We start from the raw sequence: 18,595 nt of genomic DNA, 5'->3' as shown, positions 1-18,595 counted from the left end.
AAGAAAAACCAGAATTCATTAACTAAGATATATGAACCAGATTAGCATAGCAAGCAATGAGGTAACTAGTTTCTGCAACAGAAGCAAAGAATCCCTAATCATATCTCACAGGAAGATATACCCAGGGAAAAGATTTTTTTTTTTTTTCTGAGATAGTCTCACTCTGTCACTCAGGCTGGAGTGCAGTGGCATGATCTCGGCTCACTGCAACCTCTGCCTCCCATGTTCAAGCGATTCTCCTGCCTCAGCCTCCCAAGTAGCTGGGATTACAGGCGCCTGCCACCACTCCCAGCTAACTTTTGTATTTTTAGTAGAGATGGGGTTTCACCATGTTGGCCAGGCTGGTATCGAACTCCTGACCTCAAGTGATCTGTCCGCCTTAGCCTCCCAACATGCTGGGATTACAGGCATGAGCCACCATGCCTAGCTGGGAAAAGATTTTTAAAAAGCATATTTTATTTTTTCCTTTATTTGTAAGATCACTTTGATTTCACAAAAGAGGACAAGAATAAAAAAATATAAAATAAAAAAATTAAAAAAAGGAAAGCAATAAAATCAATAATAACTTCCCTAAAGACATTTAATAACAACAGATAATGAACTTTTTTTTTTTTTTGAGACAAGTTCTTGCTATGTTGCCCTGGGCTCAAATTCCTGGTCTCAAGCAAGCCCTCTACTCATGCCTCCTGAGTAGCCCAGATTACAGGCTTGCAGTACCATGCCTGGCTTTGGTTTAGAAGATTTTGACATGACCCGCTTAAAAGAAATGGGTCAACAGTCTTTTTTTTTTTTTATATTGTCTCTTGCTCTATCACCCTGGCTGGAAAGCAGTGGTACAATCATAGCTCACTCCACCTCAAACTCCTGGACTCCAGTGATTGTCCTGTCTCAGCCTCCTAAGCAGTTGGGATTATATGTGTGAGTCACTCATCAACAAGGATCAACAATTTTTAGATAGTATTGTAAGTAAAGTTCACTGCCCTAGAACATTTGTGGAGGGAGCTAAGGGAATCAATAATATCTGTATTCAGGATGGTGTCTGTATAACCAGAAGCAGGGTAGTTCTCACTGTGGTAACTGAGATAAAATCATGTCCTTGATATGCATGACTCAGGGGTAACCAACACCAAATTTAGTTACCAAAGACTTTTATAAAGTGAGGACTGCCTGCATGCATGTTTCTTCTCTTCTAGGAAATGGGAAGATTGCAATATCACTGAATGTTAGGCAAACAGCATACATTCACTCCACTTGTTCCATGTGTTCTTGTACCGGGATCTGTTGCTTTCTAATTTTAACTTTTAGATTCAGGGAATACATGTGCAGGTTTGTTAGATGGGTATGTTTTTTTTTTCTTTCTTTCTTTCTTTTTTTGAGATAGAGTCTTGCTCTATTGCCCAGGCTGGAGTACAGTGGTGCGATCTCAGCTCACTGCAGCCTCCGCCTCCCTGGTTCAAGCGATTCTCCTGCCTCAGACTCCCAAGTAGCTTGCGCCACCACACCTGGCTAATTTTTGTATTTTTAGTAGAGATGGGGTTTCGCCCTGTTGGCCAGGTTGGTCTCGAACTCCCGACTTCAAGATATCCACCTGCCTCGGCCTCCCAAAGTGCTGGGATTACAGATGTGAGCCACCACGTCTGGCCCCAAGGCGTAGTTTTCCAGCCCTTGACCCCCAACTCTTGAGACTACATTTTTATTGAATGTCATCAGTAAGAACAAAATCCACCATAAAACAATTGCCTTGTTTATGAGCACAACCAATTCCATAGAAACAGATGTGTACTTTCCATGCTATGCAAATGGAATTTTACTTATAAAATATCCCATAAGATAGTTCTAACATATCCTTATTCTTCCTTTCAGCTTCATGTTATACATCCAGAACATGTGCATTTTGTAGATGAAAGAGTACATAATAGCACTTAAGTTAAAATTATCACTGTTAGCCTAAACAACAACTTAGTTTGTATAAAAATCCAGACCTCTGCTAATTTACTACAAATTGTACATCTTGACTTATTAAAAACTCCTTTTTTAAGATTCCGGTTGTTTTCACAGGGAGACAAACAAGATGTACTACAAAATTCTTGGAAGGATTTGCTTGATTCTACTGGAAGAACAACATTAGCCTTCTTTGTAGATGCATCTCTGAAACAGAAGGGATAGACACATAATTTAAGAACAGTGAATTTTAATACAAGTCAAATATATTAATAATAATTGCCATTTTTCATTTTCTTATGATTTAATACTAGAAATCAAGTATAACTTCTAGATGCAGCAAATCCACTTTTGGCTTTATTGCCAAGAGTTCTTTTTTTTTTTTTTTTTTTTGAGACGGAGTCTCGCTGTCACCCAGGCTGGAGTGCAGTGGCGCAATCTTGGCTCACTGCAAGCTCCGCCTCCCGGGTTCACGCCATTCTCCTGCCTCAGCCTCCTGAGTAGTTGGGACTACAGGCGCCCACCACCACGCCCAGCTAATTTTTGTATTTTTAGTAGAGACGGGGTTTCACCGTGTTAGCCAGGATGGTCTCGATCTCCTGACCTCGTGATCCGCCCACCTCGGCCTCCCAAAGTGCTGGGATTACAGGTGTGAGCCACCGCGCCCGGCAAGAGATCTTAAATGATACGGAAAGAGAAGAGTCAGAGATAAAGATCTTTCGTAGCACAAGAACCTTGCCACAAATTCTTAAGATTTTTAGATGCATTCAAAAATGCTGGTAATAGGCTGGGCACAGTAGCTCACAGCTGTAATTCCAGCACTTTGGGAGGCCGAAGTGGGCACATCACTTGAGGTCAGGAGTTCGAGACCAGCCTGGCCAACATGATAAAACCCTGTCTCTACTAAAAATACAAAAAATTAGCTGGGCGTGGTGGCGGGCACCTGTAATCCCAGCTACTCGCGAGGCTGAGGCAGGAGAATTACTTGAACCTGGGAGGTGGAAGTTGCAGTGAGTGGAAATCGTGCCATTGCACTCCAGCCTGGGCAACAGAGTGAGACTCCATCTCAAAAACAAACCAACAAACAAAAATGCTGGTAATAAATTCATAGAACTAAGGTGTAAGATGGGGGAGCAGGGGAGGCAAATGTAGTAGCAGGGAGAGGGGCAATTGATTTCCATACCTACGTTCCATTTTTCTGCCAAGAGTAAATACAGCACATACGAGTCCACAGCTTGGATATATTCTAGGAGCTCAAGTTCAATAAACTTGAAGACACTCCTGCAACAATTCTACCCATAAATCTATCCAGCTCTGCAATTATATTGAGTACTTATTTATATCATTAGTATTCAACTACGTGGAGAAATGCTGAAAGGTACTGCTTACTTTTTACATATTACACTTCGTGTGTTTTGAGTACGTTTACGAAAGAAGGAAGAAAGGCAGGTGGTAGAGCAAAAGAGGTGAGCTGATCCTTTTCGTTGATAAGCTGTCTGTCCCTTCTGTAAAGGCTTTTTGCAATTTGCACAAGTGATTTTAGCTGGTTTAGTAAGTTGTTGTTGGGCTGTAGGCTGGAAATTCTGCTTACGAAGTAAGGCCACTGGTGATAAAGAATCCACCCCTGGCTGTTTCTGATTACAGGGAAATGAAGCTGACTGGGAGATCCAAGAATCTTAAAAATGAAACAAGAAAAAAATCATGGAACAAATCAAAATGTACATCAGAAAAATAACTTGCATTTTCATTTAAGAGTTTAAGAGACAAGTGAGGCAGGCGTATAAACATGTGGTTAAGGCCAAACACGCTTGATGCACAATCCCAGGGGATCTATCCACTTTGTATCTCAAGTGAATGATACTCCACTGTGCCAACAATAATAATAAAGTAAATGTTGGCGTCTGGAATTGTGTAATGTGGTAGCCATCGGCTCTTAAGTCAGACTCCAGGTTCAAAGATCTCCTGAGTGTAATATTATACAAATATACTAAACGATGATACCTAACTCATCAGAGTGCTATGAAGAACACATGAGATAAAAGTAATGCCTGGCATACAGGCACACTCAAGAAATATTAGCCACTTTTTTTTTTTTTTTTGAGACAGAATCTTGCTCTTTCTCCCAGACCGGAGTGCAATGGCACAATCTCAGTTCACTGCAACCTCCGCCCCCCAGGTTCAAGCAATTTTCCTGCCTCAGCCTCCAGAGTAGCTGGGATTACAGGTGCATGCCACCATGCCCAGCTAAATTTTTTTTTTCTATTTTTAGTAGAGAGGGTGTTTCACTATGTTGGCCAGGCTGGTCACAGACTCCTGGCCTCAAGTGATCCACCTGCCTCAGCCTCCCAACGTGCTGGCATTACAGGCATGAGCCACCACTCCCAGCCTAATCACATCTTTCTGTCTACTCATACCACTAAACAATCAATCCATCTCTTTCTATGTATTTCGGGTAAACTGTAGACATTAGTACACTTACTTTCAAAATACTTTAGATGTAGTAGTTTAATATAAATCTATTATTATTTCCCAGCCTTCTAAAGTATTACTTATCAGGTATTAATATAGATTGTGGATTACTCAGGAAAGACTCAGCTTTCCTAACCTTACATAGCAGCTGCAGTATCATAAATTACTGTTAGCTTCAAAAGGTACAGTATTACTTATAGGTGAGATGCTTCTCAAACTTTATTGTGCGTATTAAATCACTTGGGAATCTTGTTTAAATGGAGATTCTAAATTAGTAGGTCTGTGAAGAAATCTGATACTCTGCATTTCTAACCAACTCTCAGATGATGGTGAAGCTTTGAGAAACAAGGCCCTATAATAATAAAGAATTATTTTGTAATCTATCTTCAAAAACAGCTTTTGGACAGGTGAGGTGGCTCATGCCTATAATCCCAGCACTTTGGGAGGCTAAGGTGGGAGGATCACTTGAGGCCAGAGGTTTAAGACTCAGCCTAGGCAGGGTGCAATGGCTCATGCCTGTAATTCCAGCACTTTGGGATGCTGGAAGCCAGTGAGTTTGAAACCAGCCTAGGTAACAGGGCAAAACCCCATCTCTACAAAAAATAAACAAAATTAGCTGGGTGTGGTGGCGCTCGCTTGCAGTCCCAGCTTCTCACTGTGTTGCCCAGTCTGAAGTGCAGTGGCATGATCACAGCTTACCGTAGCCTTGAACTCCTGGGCTCAAGCGATCCTCCCATCTCAGCTTCTCGAGTAGCTGGGACAACAGGCACATGCCATTACACCTGGCTAATTTTTTTATTTTTTGTAGAGGCAAGGTCTCACTACGTTGAGAAGGCTGATCTTGAACTCCTGGACTCAAGCAATCTTCCTGCCTCGCTCTCCCAAAGTGCTAAAATTATAGGCATGAACTACCACACCTGGCCACTTTTTTTTAATTTTTTGAGACGGAGTCTCACTCTGTCACCCAGACTGGAGTGCGGTGGTGCGATCTAGGCTCACTGCAAGCTCCACCTCCCGGGTTCATGCCATTCTCCTGCCTCAAGCTTCCCGAGTAGCTGGGACTACAAGCGTCCGCCACCACGCCCGGCTAATTTTTTGTATTTTTAGTAAAGACAGGGTTTCACCGTATTAGCCAGGATGGTCTTGATCTCCTGACCTCATGATCCACCTGCCTTGGCCCCCCAAAGGCAGATTACAGGCCTGAGCCACTGCGCCTGGCCCACCTGGCCACTTTTTACTTTTTTTTTTTTTTTTGAGACAGTCTTGCAGTCGCCCGGGCTGGAGTGCAGTGGCGCGATCTGGGCTCACTGCAACCTCCGCCTCCCAGGTTCAAGGGATTCTCCTTGCCTCAGCCTCCAAAGTAGCTGGGATTACAGGAGCATACCACCATGCCTGGCTAATTTTTGTATTTTTAGTAGAGACGGGGTTTCACCATGTTGGTCAGGCTGGTCTTGAACTCCTGACCTCGTGATCTGCCCGCCTCAGCCTCCCAAAGTGCTGGGATTACAGGCGTGAGCCACCAGGCCTGGCCGATTTTTATATGAAAAATTACAACAATCTGTGAGGCTCTAGATGATGTTAGTATTTTAATCCATAGGTTGGAAGGGGGTTTTTATCAGTACTCCTCTTTGCGGGTCCTCAGTGTCTACTGAAAACTCCATTTAGCTTCTCTGCAGCCTTTTCTGGAATTGAACACATATTCAATAGGGAAAAGCAGCCCCAATTCTTCTCTCAGATCTTGGAACCTTAGTTTTTCCATTTGTTATTTGTAGCTCTTGATGTCTTTAAACAGATACTTTATATATTTTGTCATTTTTTCCCTAATTATTCTCAGCAAGAGGGATAGGACTTACCTAGGTATCAGAAATGAAACTCCCTAGAGTCAGCATCATGGTCAGAAATGTTTATAATGCAGCAAAAATACAAAAGATGTAAGAGCAAATTCTAAGTTTAGGTATTTTCTCTCAGGAGTTTTTTTTTTTTTTTTTTGTACTGTTTATACAAAAGTATGTGGGAACTGGAGAACTTTCTTTCTTTTTTTTTTTTTTTTGAGACGGAGTCTCGCTCTTTCGCCCAGACCGGAGTGCAGTGGTGCCATCTCGGCTCACTGCAAGCTCCGCCTCCCTGGTTCACGCCATTCTCCTGCCTCAGCCTCTCCGAGTAGCTGGGACTACAGGCGCCCGCCACTACGCCCGGCTAATTTTTTTGTATTTTTAGTAGAGACGGTTTCACCGTGGTCTCGATCTCCTGACCTCGTGATCCGCCTGCCTCGGCCTCCCAAAGTGCTGGGATTACAAGCGTGAGCCACAGCGCCCGGCCAAAGGAACTGGAGAACTTTCACTGAAACATAGTGTACCCTAAAAGTTAAAGAATTAAATGGTCCTTTCTAACAAATATAATCCTATTTTCTTTTTTTTTTTTTCTTTTTTGAGACGGTCTTGCTCTGCTACCCAGGCTGGAGTGCAGTGGCGTGATCTCAGCTCACTGCAAGCTCTGCCTCCTGGGTTCACATTGTTCTCCTGCCTCAGCCTCCCGAGTAGCTGGAACTACAGGTGCCCGCCACCACGCCCGGCTAATTTTTGTATTTTTAGTAGAGATGGGGTTTCACCGTGTTAGCCACGATGATCTCGATCTCCTGACCTCGTGATCTGCCCGCCTTGGCCTTCCAAAGTGCTGGGATTACAGGCGTAAGCCACCACGCCTGGACAATCCTATTTTCATAAAATGGAATGCAGTTTTACGTGTACTTTATGAAGAGCCAGTTGTTTTGGTTTTCCTTTTGGTGCTGCCAGCTTCCGCCAACCCACCTACCCCATGGGCTGGCAGACCCTTTCCCGCAGGGGGCTGTCAAGAGCCAGTTTTATATGATGAAATTTAAACCCATATGCCCTAAATTTAAACACAATTCAACTCCAGAAATCCTTGCCCGTTTTTTTTCTCTTGTACTAGAAAACCTTCAATTTATCCACATGGGAAATACACAGCAACTAAAGTAACACATTCTGGAGGAACTTTGACTTCAAACAACATAATAATAATATAATCAATGTCATCTTATTCTTAAAGCTTCCTGGGAAAACCTAATTTGTTGTACTAATGCTGACAGCAAGTAAAAAGAAAATTTAAGGTTAATACTAAAAACAGACTTCATCTATGCTATTTCAAGTTAAAGAGTAAAAATAGCAACAACTACAAAAAGAGTATCCTTTTGACAAATGACTTAACCTTTTTTTTTTTTTAGTTAAAATAGATGTTTTTATGTTTGTTTTTTTAGTTAAAAAAAAAAAAAGGTTTTTTGGCCGGGTGCAGTGGCTCACACCTGTAATCCCAACACTTTGGGAGGCCAAGGCAGGCGGATCACTTGAGGTCAGGAGTTCGAGGCCAGCCTGGCCAACATGGCAAAACCCCATCTCTACTAAAAGTACAAAAATTAGCTGGGCATGGTGGCAGGTGCCTGTAATCCCAGCTACTCAGGAGGCTGAGGCAGCAGAATCGCTTGAATCCGGGAGGCAGAGGTTGCAGTGAGCCACGATTGTACCACTGCACTCCAGCCTGGGTGACAAGAGCCAAACTCCATCTCAAAAAAAAAACAAAAAACAAAAAACAAAAAATTTTTTTTACATGGACATGGAGTTTCGCTATGTTGCCCAGTCTGGTCTCAAATTTCTGGGATCAAGCAATCCTCCTACATTGGCCTCCCAAAGTGCTGCAATTACAGGCGTGAGCCACTGCATCCAGCAGATTTAAGTTTTTTTTTCTTTTTTGAGATAGAGTCTCACTCCGTCACCCAGGCTGGAGTGCGATCTCGGCTCACTGCAACCTTCGCCTCCCAGGTTGAAGTGATTCTCATGCCTCAGCCTCCCAAGTAGCTGGGATTACAGGCATGCACCACCATGCCCAGCTAATTTTTGTATTTTTAGCAGAGACGGGGTTTTGCCATGTTGGCCAGGCTGGTCTTGAACTCCTGGCCTGAAGTGATCCACCCATCTTATTCTCCTACGAAAAGTGCTGGGATTACAGGGATGAGCCACCGTACCTGGCCTAACTTAACCTTTAAGAAAGCTTTAGTGGCCGGGCACGGTGGCTCACGCCTGTAATCCCAGCACTTCGGGAGGCTGAGGCAGGCAGATCACGAGGTCAGGAGATTGAGACCATCCTGGCTAACATGGTGAAACCCCATCTCTATTAAAAATACAAAAAATTAGCTGGGCTTGGTGGCACGCGCCTGTAGTCCCAGCTACTCGGGAGGCTGAGGCAGAAGAATCACTTGAACCCAGGAAGCTGAGGCTGCAGTGAGCAGAGATTGTGCCACTGCACTCCAGCCTGGATGGCAGAACGATACTCTGTCTCAAAAAAAAAAAAGCTTTCAACATTCACCTGTTTTTCAGCATCACCTTTAACCTGAAAGTTTTTCTAACATTCTCTACAGAATTGTAGATTAAATCTTATTATCTAAAGGACACAGTTCTATAATTTTTGTCCCCCAAAACAGACCTTCGGAGAACTCAGGAATGTTGTAAATTCATCCATACTTCATAAACAATAGAAACTCATTGACCTACATCATAAGCAAACTAATTTAAAAGCAGTTATCACGACCTTTTGCTCCATTTATTAAGTGTCAAACAAGTCATTCAGTACATTTAGTCTTTCTATTGAAGTGGTTTTTTTTTTTTTTGGAGACAGAGTTTCACTCTGTCATTCAGGCTGGAGTGTGATCTCAGCTCACCGCAGCCTCCATCTCCTGGGTTCAAGCGATTCTCCTACCTCTGCCTCCCAAGTAGCTGAGATTACAGGCGTACACCACCACGCCCAGCTAATTTTTGTATTTTTAGTAGAGACGAGGTTTCACCACGTTGGCCAGGCTGGTTTGAACTCTTGATCTCAAGTGATCCACCCACCTCAGCCTCCCAAAGTGCTGGGATTACAGGTGTGAGTCACCAGGCCCAGCCTTCAGCTACTTTTTTGTATTTTAGTAGAGACAGGGTTTCACCATGTTGCCCAGGCTGGGCTCAAACTCCTGAGCTCAGGCAATCCATCCGCCTTGGCCTTCCAAAGTGCTAGGATTACATGAGTGAGCCACCACGTCCAGCCTGTTAAAATTTTTAAATCACAAATATGTCAGGTGAAGAGAAAATATCTGAAATGGCCAGGCACAGTGTTGTGGGCCTGTAGTCCCAGCTACTTGGGTGGCTGAAGTTGAAGGAAGTTGAGCCCAGAAATTCAAGACCAGCCTAAGCAACATATGGAGACCCTGTCTCCACCCCTGGACCAAAAAAAATCAAATATAGTTTTAAATTAATGAGATAAAGGGATGACAAGAATAAAAATAAATCCAAGAGTAATCAAAACCTATTTCAAACAACATTGGTAATTCTCAATTATGCCTACAATTTGAGTGAAATGATAGTATAGTAGCTAACTACAGATTTTGTTTTTTGAGACAGTCTTGCTCTATTGCCCAGGCTGGAATGCAGTGGTGCAATCTCTGCTCACTGCAACCTCCACCTGCCGGGTTCAAGCGATTCTCCTGCCTCAGCCTCCTGAGTAGCTGGGATTACAGGTGCTCGCCACCACGCCTGGCTAATTTTTTTATTTTCTGTAGAGATGGGGTGTTGCCATGTTGGCCAGGCTAGTCTCCAACCCTGGCCTCGAGTGATCTACCCGCCTCGGCCTCCCAAAGTGCTGGGATTATGGGTGTGAGCTACCGCACCGGAATGTTTTTGTATAGTGAAGTATCAGTCTATATTATGATTCTATACTGAAAAACATCTATTTACCCAAATGCACAATGTTAATTTACTTCAGAACGTGAAAAATGGTCTTGAAGACTAAAACATAAAAGAAATATATAGCAAGGCTTCTAGTTTTAAACTCCATGAAAGAGCTTTTATTTATATAAGATAGAATTCATGCTTATATAAACATGAATGACATCTAAAACAAGCAATAAATATCTAAAATGTAAGAAATTATTATAAAACAAATAAAGAGTGAAAGAAATAAAGAGGCATGTTGTGGTGGCTCATGCCTATAATCCCAGCACTTGGGAGGCCAAAGCAGGTGGATGGCTTGAGCTCACAAGTTCGAGACCAGTCCGGGCAACATGGAGAAATCCTGTCTCTACAAAAAATACAAAACTTAGCTGGGCACAGTGGCACACGCCTGTAATCCCAGCTACTAGGGAGGCTGAGGTGGGAGAATGGCTTGAATCTGGGAGGCGGAGGTTGCAGTGAGCTGAGATTGCACTACTGCACTCCGTCCTGGGTGACAGAGTGAGACTCTGTCTCAAAAAAAAAGGGGGCCAGGTGTGGTGGCTCACGCCTGTAATCCCAGCACTTTGGGAGGCCGAGGCGGGTGGATCACAAGGTCAGGGGATCGAGACCATCCTGGCTAACATGGTGAAACCCCATCTCTACCAAAAAATACTTAAAAAATTAGCTGGATGTGGTGGCAGGTGCCTGTAGTCCCAGCTACTCGGGAGGCTGAGGCAGGAGAATGGCGTGAACCCAGGAGGCGGAGTTTTCAGTGAGCCGAGATCGCCCCACTGCACTCCAGCCTGGGTGACAGAGTGAGACTCCGTCTCAAAAAAAAAGAAAAAATTAGCTAGGTGTGGTGGTATGCATACCTGTAATCCTAGCTACTTGGGAGGCTGAGGTGGGTAGATGGCTTGAGCCTGGGAGGTGGAGGTTGCAGTGAGCCGAGATTGTGCCACTGCACTCCAGCCTGAGCGAAAGAGCCAGACCTTGTTTCAAAAAATAAATAAGTAAAAGTAGACTCAAAAGGATGATTTTCAATGGACATTATTTCAAAGTCTTTGACACCTTCATTGCTTTTAACACAATCTAGAGATTGCAAGTGTTCTATGTTGTCTCAGGTTTAACTATTAATAAGACATGTACATAGTAATAAATGGGTGACAGATGTGAATTTGAGAAAATTCATTAAAAATTTCAAATATATTTGTCAATGGTCAATGATATGCAAATTATGATGATACTACCTTTCAGTTTAGCAAACTTTAAATAATAACACCTACTATTAAGGAGTGTTTACAGTATAGAAAAGAACTCTTTTTTTTGAGATGGAGTTTTGCTCTTGCTGACAGGCTGGAGTGCAGTGGCGCAATATTGGCTCACTGCAACCTCTGCCTCCAGGGTTCAAGCGACTCTCCTGCTTCAGCCTCCTGAGCAGCTGGGATTACAGGTGGCCGTCACCACGCCCAGCAAATTTTTTGTATTTTTAGCACAGACAGGGTTTCATCATGTTGGCCAGGCTGGTCTGAAACTTCTGACCTCAAGTGATCCACCTGCTTCGGCCTCCCAAAGTGCTGGGATTATAGGCGTGAGCCATCACACCCCACTGAAACTCTTATGCTGCAAGAAAAGTAACACAATTTGGTGGTAGGGGGCATTTTGTATTAACCATCACATGCTTTAAAAATATGTTGACATCTTGAATGCAAATCTACTTCTAAAAACTTTTCAAGAAAATGAGGGTGCCAAACTTAGAGATGTTTATGAGAAACAGTTTGTAACTGCCAACAGTAGAAACTACCCCAAATAACAAACTACTAAATGACATATAAACATTAACAGATAATTATATTTAATATGATCTAACAATATAATGATATGTCCAATGCTTCCCTGAGGTCAAGAACAGAACAAGGTTTTATAGTCTACTTGTATTCAGCCTTGTATTAGAAAAATAAACAAAAGGGAATGTGTGAAGTCAAACTATTTCCATAGTAATACCAAGATTTATTGCTTTTTGTACTACGTGGCATTTGCATTAATGATGGAAATGCAAAACCTCTGGCAATGGAACTAAACCGTACTAGCAGTTTTCACTAGTATGCATTTGGTCACCTTCACTTACGAATGTTATCCTAACACCAACTGGTATATATGGAAAACAATTCTGATGCTAATGTACTCAGAATTAGCATCAGACCGTTTAAAGGCCTGGTTCTCAACAAGACTGCCCTCACTTCAGATACCAGCTGCACTTCTAATCAACTGGCCACAAATCTGGGAGGGGTTCCCAAGGTTGGATAATTTGTTAGAAAGACTCACAGAACTCAGAAAAAGCTCTATATTTACATTTACAGTTGTTTGTTTTTTTTTAAACAAAGGATACAAATTAGAAACAGCCAAATGAAGAAGCTCATAAGGCAAGGTCTGGGAGGGTCCCAAATGCAGAATTTCTGGGCCAGCTAGTAGCATCACCTGCCTGGCACATTGATGTGTTCACCAACCAAAAGGCTGCACTAGCTTCAAAATCTATAGTAGTTTTATTTGGGTTTCATTACGTAGGCATGACTCATTGGCCATATGACTGAACTTAGCTCCAGATCCCCTCCTCTCTCAGACTTTGGGCTGGCTCAAAGACCCAAGTTTCAATCCTATAGTTCATCTTTCCGGTGTCTAGACCCCACTGTGAGTCATCTCATCTCTTAGCGTAAATTCAGGTATAATCCAAGGAGCTTATGAATATAGCAAAGATACTTGGAAATTTTAAGGATTTAGAGTCTCTCTTCCAGGAACCAGGGACAAAAATCATTTTTACTACAGATGTCTTTGGTGAAACAGTAAATGTTATTAATAATTTCACTAAATTTTAGCTTTTGACATCTTAATTTTCTGTATGACAAACTGGGTAGTATGCATAAAGCATTTGTTTCATACCAAAGTACAAAGGTTATCTTATTGAAAAGCAGAAAAGTGCTTGCACAGTTGCTGGACTATAAGCTGAACTAGCCATTTTTCACGGAATACCATTTTCACTTGAAAAAATGACAAACTATGACTACTGGAGACATTTTCTTAAAAATAACTTAAAAGAGTCCACCACTTCAAGAAAACTGAGAGTATTTGTTGCTGATGAGAAAATATGAGCTTTCAAGTGAAAAATCAGAATTTTTGAAAACTTGGGGCATATGTTCTCAGGACCTCCTGAGGGCTGTGTCACTGTCCAAAAAAAAAAAAAGGCCAATTTTTGGAAGCCTGTATCCACCACCATGAACTTGACAGCTTCCTAAAGTGTCAACATTTAGGATCTGAGTGAACCAATATTTTCCAAATAACCAATGCACAATGTTATTAATACAAAGGTTAAAAATCCATTCAAAATCAATAGATTTTAAACTAATAGACCAGTCTGTACCAAATACAGTCCCCCCCCCTTTTTTTTTTAAAGAAAAAAAAAAAAAAACTAGCAGGGTGTTATGGCATGTGTAGTCTCAGCTACTCAGGAAGCTGAGGTGGGAGGATAACTTGAGCCCAGATGTTTGAGGCTGCAGTGAGCTATGATCATGCCACTGCACTCTAGTCTGGGAAATAGAGTGGGATGCTGACACATAAAAAAACTAAAAATAAACAGTATGAAAAAAATTTTTTGAGACAGCCTTGCTCTGCTGCCCAGGCTGGAGTGCAATGGCATGATCTCAACTCACTGCAACCTAGGCCTCTCAGGTTCAAGTGATTCTTGTGCCTCAACCGCCCCAGTAACTAGGACTACAGGCATACACAACCATGCCCAGCTAGTTTTTGGCATTTTTAGTAGAGATGGGGTTTTGTCATGTTGGCCAGGCTGGTCTCGAACTCCCAGCCTCAAGTGATCCGCCTGCCTTGGCCTCAAAAAGTGCTGGGATTACAGGCATGAGCCACTGCACCTGGTGATGAAAACTTAATTACATGGTTGCAAATCCCACATTGTAACAACTTCTAAAACTACTAATTGTCAAGTTTTGGTGCTGCATCAAAAGAAAACTATCCACATCTAAAAAGACATTGAAAATAGTCCTCCCTTCTCCAACCACCTATCTATGTGAGGCCAGATTTTCTTCTTATACTTCAAGCAAAACAAAATACTGCAACAGACTCAGTACAGAAATACATATGAGAAGCTAGATATACCTGTCTTCTATTAAGCCAGATTTTAAAGAGATTTGCAAAAATGTAGGACAATGTTACTTTTCACTAAATTTCTTTGAAAATAGTTATTTTTCATTACAAATGTTATTTATGTTATATAATGGGTAATTATTGTGAAATGAATAGTTTTAACTTTTTTCTTTTTTTTTTTTTCTGCCAGACGGAGTCTCGCTCTGTTGCCCATGCTGGAGTGCAGTCATGTGATCTTGGCTCACTGCAACCTCCACCTCCGGGGTTCAGGTCATTCTCCTGCCTCAGCCTCCCGAGTAGGTGGGACTACAGGCACCTGCCACCACGCCCGGCTAATTTTTTTTTCTTTTGTATTTTTAGTAGAGATGGGGTTTCACTGTGTTAGCCAGAATGGTCTCCATCTCCTGACCTCATGATCCGCCCACCTCAGCCTCCCAAAGTGCTGGGATTACAGGCGTGAGCCACTGCGCCCGGCCTAGTTTTAATTTTTCTTAAGATTTTATCTTATTTTTTGAGACAAAAAAATTTCTGTCGCCCAGGCTGGAATGCAGTGGCATGATCTCAGCTCACTGCAACCTCAGCATCCTAAGATCAAGCAATTCTCATGCCTCAGCCTCCCAAGTAGCTATGACTACAGGAGCATGCCACCATATCCAGCTAATTTTTTTTTTTGTTTTTTTGTATTTTTGGAAGAGACGGGGTTTCACCATGTTGGCCAGGCTGGTCTTGAACTCGTGACCTCAGGTGATCCGGCAGCCTTGGACTCTGAAAGTGCTGGGATTACAGGTGAGAGCCACCACATCCGGGTAATTATTATTTTTTGAGACCAGGTCTCACTCTGTTACCCAGGTTGGGAGTGCAGTGTTGTGATCATAGCTCACTGTAGCCTCAAACTCCTCGGCTCAAGTGATCCTCCTGCCTCAGCCTACGAAAAGTGCTGGAATTACAGATGTGAGCTACTATGTCCATCCATTATTATTATTTTTTAAAGACATTAGGTCTTGCTATGATGCCCAGACTGTACTCAAACTCCTGGGCTCAGGTGACCCTCCCACCTCAGCCTCTTTGTTTTCTTTTGAGACAAGTCTCACTTTGTTGCCCAGGATGGAGTGCAGTGGAGTGATCTGGGCTCACTGCAACCTCTGCCTCCCAGTTTCAAGTGATTTTCCTGCCTCAGCCTCCTGAGTAACTGGGACTACAGGTACATGCCACCATGCCTGTCTACTTTTTAATTTTTTTAGTAGAGATAGGGTTTCACCATGTTGGCCAGGCTGGTCTCAAAATCCCGACTTCAAGTGATCCACCTGCCTTGGCCTCCCAAAGTGCCAGGATTACAGGTGTGAGCCACCATGCCCAGCCCCACCTCAGCCTCTTGAATAGCTGGGACTACAGGTGCATGCCACTATACCTGGCTAAAGCTTTAATTTTTAATATATCTAATAATAGAAATAAAAGAAACCTCTGGGGTTTTCATTTTAAGAGTGAATCTCAGACCAAAAAAAATAAGTACCCTATGGAAAAAATAAAAAATGTAAACATACATATTTATTGTAGCTTCAAAACAATGAAAAAGCATGTAAATGATGAAAAAAATACGTAGGGGAATGAGTACTTCAGACAAATATTTTGTGGTTACTAAAACTTATATATACATATTTTTAGAGACAGAGTCCCACTCTATTGCCTAGGCTGGAGTGCAGCGGTAGGATTAAAGCACAATGTGACCCCAAACTCCAGGTCTCAAGTGACTCATCGCAGCCCCCTTAAGCGCTGAGTTTACAGGTGCACGTCATGGCACCTGGCTAATTTTTTTTTACTTTTTATAGAGATGAGGTCTTTGCTACGTTACTGAGGCTGGGTTCAAACTCCTGGCCTCAAGTGATCCTTCTTCCTTGGCCTCACAAAGCGATGACATTACAGGGGTGTGCCACTGCACCCAGCCTATATTTTTATAATGACATAAAATATTAGCATTTAGATTAACTAAATCAGCAGGATACAAAACAATATAAAAAGTGCTCTAAATTATATTTTTAAAAACCAAAGAGTGAAAGCAAACAAATCAAAATCTTCATAGTGTTCACATTATTTCTAGTTACTGGGGTAAGGAGACATATTTTCTGATTTCTATGATTTTTTTCTAAATATTGTATAATAATCACATAGTACTTCGTAACCAGAAGATAAGATTAATTTTTAAAATAAGGAAAAAAGTTGGCCGGGCGCGGTGGCTCAGGCCTGTAATCCCAGCACTTTGGGAGGCTGAGGTGGGTGAATCACTTGAGGTCAGGAGTTTTGAGACCAGCCTGGCCAACATAGTGAAATCCCATCTCTACTAAAAATACAAAAAATCAGCTGGGCGTGATGGCACATGCCTGCAATCCCAGCTACTCGGAAGGCTGAGGCCCGAGGATCACTTGAACCCAGGAGGCAGAGGTTGCAGTGAGCCGAGATCATGCCACTGCATTCCAACCTGTGTGACCGACAGACTCTGTCTCAAAAAAAGAAAAAGGGAAAAAGCACTATTTTCCTGAAAGCAACAACATGATTAGGTTCTCAGGTTCTCGTTACTTTTCAGTCCTTTCCTAAAATTCAACAGGCTATAAACACTAAAATGGTCAAAAAAAAAAAAATACCAACTCTCCTCCAAACCCCTCACAAGTCACATAAAAGCAACAGGCCGGGCGCGGTGGCTCACGCTTGTAATCCCAGCACTTTGGGAGGCTGAGGCGGGCGGATCACGAGGTCAGGAGATCGAGACCACGGTGAAACCCCGTCTCTACTAAAAATACAAAAAATTAGCCGGGCGTGGTGGCGGGCGCCTGTAGTCCCAGCTACTCGGAGAGGCTGAGGCAGGAGAATGGCGTGAACCCGGGAGGCGGAGCTTGCAGTGAGCCGAGATTGCGCCACTGCACTCCAGCCTGGGCAACAGAGCGAGACTCCGTCTCAAAAAAAAAAAAAAAAAAGCAACAAAAAGGCATTGCTATTTAAAAAAATAACTTGTTATATTTTAATTATATCAGAATAGGACTATCCATATGAGTTCTAAAAATATAGTTCCTTAATTTAAAGGCAAGAAAGTTTTCCAACTTTCAGAATTAAACGACTAATAAAACGCCGATTTAAAAACTATAATCAGGCCAGGCGCAGTGGCTCACACCTGTAATCCCAGCACTTGGGGAGGCTGAGGTGGGCAGATCGCCTGAGGTTAGGAGTTTGAGACCAGCCTGGCCAACATGGAGAAACCCTGTCTCTACTAAAAAGACAAAATTAACTGGGCGTGGAGACGGGCGCGCCTGTAATCCCAGCTACCTGGGAGGCTGAGGCAGGAGAATCAGTTGAACCCGGGAGGCAGGGGCTGTAGTGAGCCAAGATGGCGCCATTGCACTCCAGCCTGGGCAAAAAGAGTGAAACTCTGTCTCAAATAAATAAATAAAAACTAAAATCAGGGATAAAAACAGCCTAAAATTAAAAGCTTAAGCAAAAATTGAAATTTTAAATAATTATAAATAAAATAAAACCCAATCATTATATATTACTTTGTTCTTTCATTTCACTGTATCTTTATCCTTTGATTTTTATATAAAGAAAGAAGGCTAAAGAAGGTAAAGTATTTCAATTAAAATATTTTAGATGTAAATCATACTGGATAAAATAGATTAAAATCTCAAAATTTCAGAGACCAAGTAGACCGTATAGTTTTATTAAGTAAAATATTCTATCTTAATATGAAAGTCAAAGGCTGGGAGTGGTGGCTCATGCCTGTAATTCCAGCACTTTGGGAAGCCAAGAAAGGTGGATCACTTAAGGTTAGGAGTTCGAGACCAGCTTGGCCAACATGTGAAACCCCGTCTCTACTAAAAACACAAAAACTAGCTGAGTGTGGTGGCAGGCGCCTGTAATCCCAGCTACTCAGGAGGCTCAGGCAGGAAAAAAAGAATCGCTTGAACCTGGGAGGCGGAGGTTGCAATGAGCTGAGATCGCGCCATTGTACTCCAGCCAGCCTGGGTGACAAGAGTGAAACTCAGTCTCCAAAAACAAACAAACAAACAAACAAAAAACGAAGTCACAGAATGTGAATAAAATAGATATGAGCACTAAAAAGAACAGCCAGAGGTTTATTTACTTGAGGTAGAAATAATATCACTTACTGCTTACCAGGACTATGATGAGTTGCAAATTCTCCATTCTGAAATAAGTCTCCTGCCACATTCATTCTACCAGGGTTAAAAGGTCTTACTCCAGTCTTGGTCTGTGGAGTTAAAGATGGGGTGTAC

The 18,595-nt window shown here is 42.4% G+C and overlaps 1 protein-coding gene across 5 annotated transcripts in view; it reads right to left on the bottom strand.

Annotated features, from left to right (window-relative positions):
• The window catches only part of ZMYM5 (zinc finger MYM-type containing 5), a 43,310-nt gene that overhangs the window by 12,471 nt on the left and 12,244 nt on the right, over nt 1-18,595 (bottom strand). For 2 of the 5 annotated variants that reach the window (XM_063619021.1, XM_055244060.2), the window contains exons 3-5: nt 18,477-18,570; nt 3,331-3,616; nt 1,983-2,148 (exon numbers count right to left, since the gene is read on the bottom strand). In XM_063619021.1, coding sequence (XP_063475091.1) covers nt 1,983-2,148; nt 3,331-3,616; nt 18,477-18,570 — 546 coding nt within the window. Of the gene's footprint in view, nt 1-9; nt 2,149-3,330; nt 3,617-18,476; nt 18,571-18,595 lie in introns of those variants that run through there. The other 3 variants (XM_063619022.1, XM_055244061.2, XM_055244062.2) reach the window with 2 other exon arrangements.

This window comes from Symphalangus syndactylus, chromosome 15 (assembly GCF_028878055.3).
Source record: "Symphalangus syndactylus isolate Jambi chromosome 15, NHGRI_mSymSyn1-v2.1_pri, whole genome shotgun sequence".
Taxonomy (NCBI): domain Eukaryota; kingdom Metazoa; phylum Chordata; class Mammalia; order Primates; family Hylobatidae; genus Symphalangus; species Symphalangus syndactylus.
Note: the sequence above shows the minus strand (reverse complement) of the source record. Positions and strands in the feature narration are given on the sequence as shown.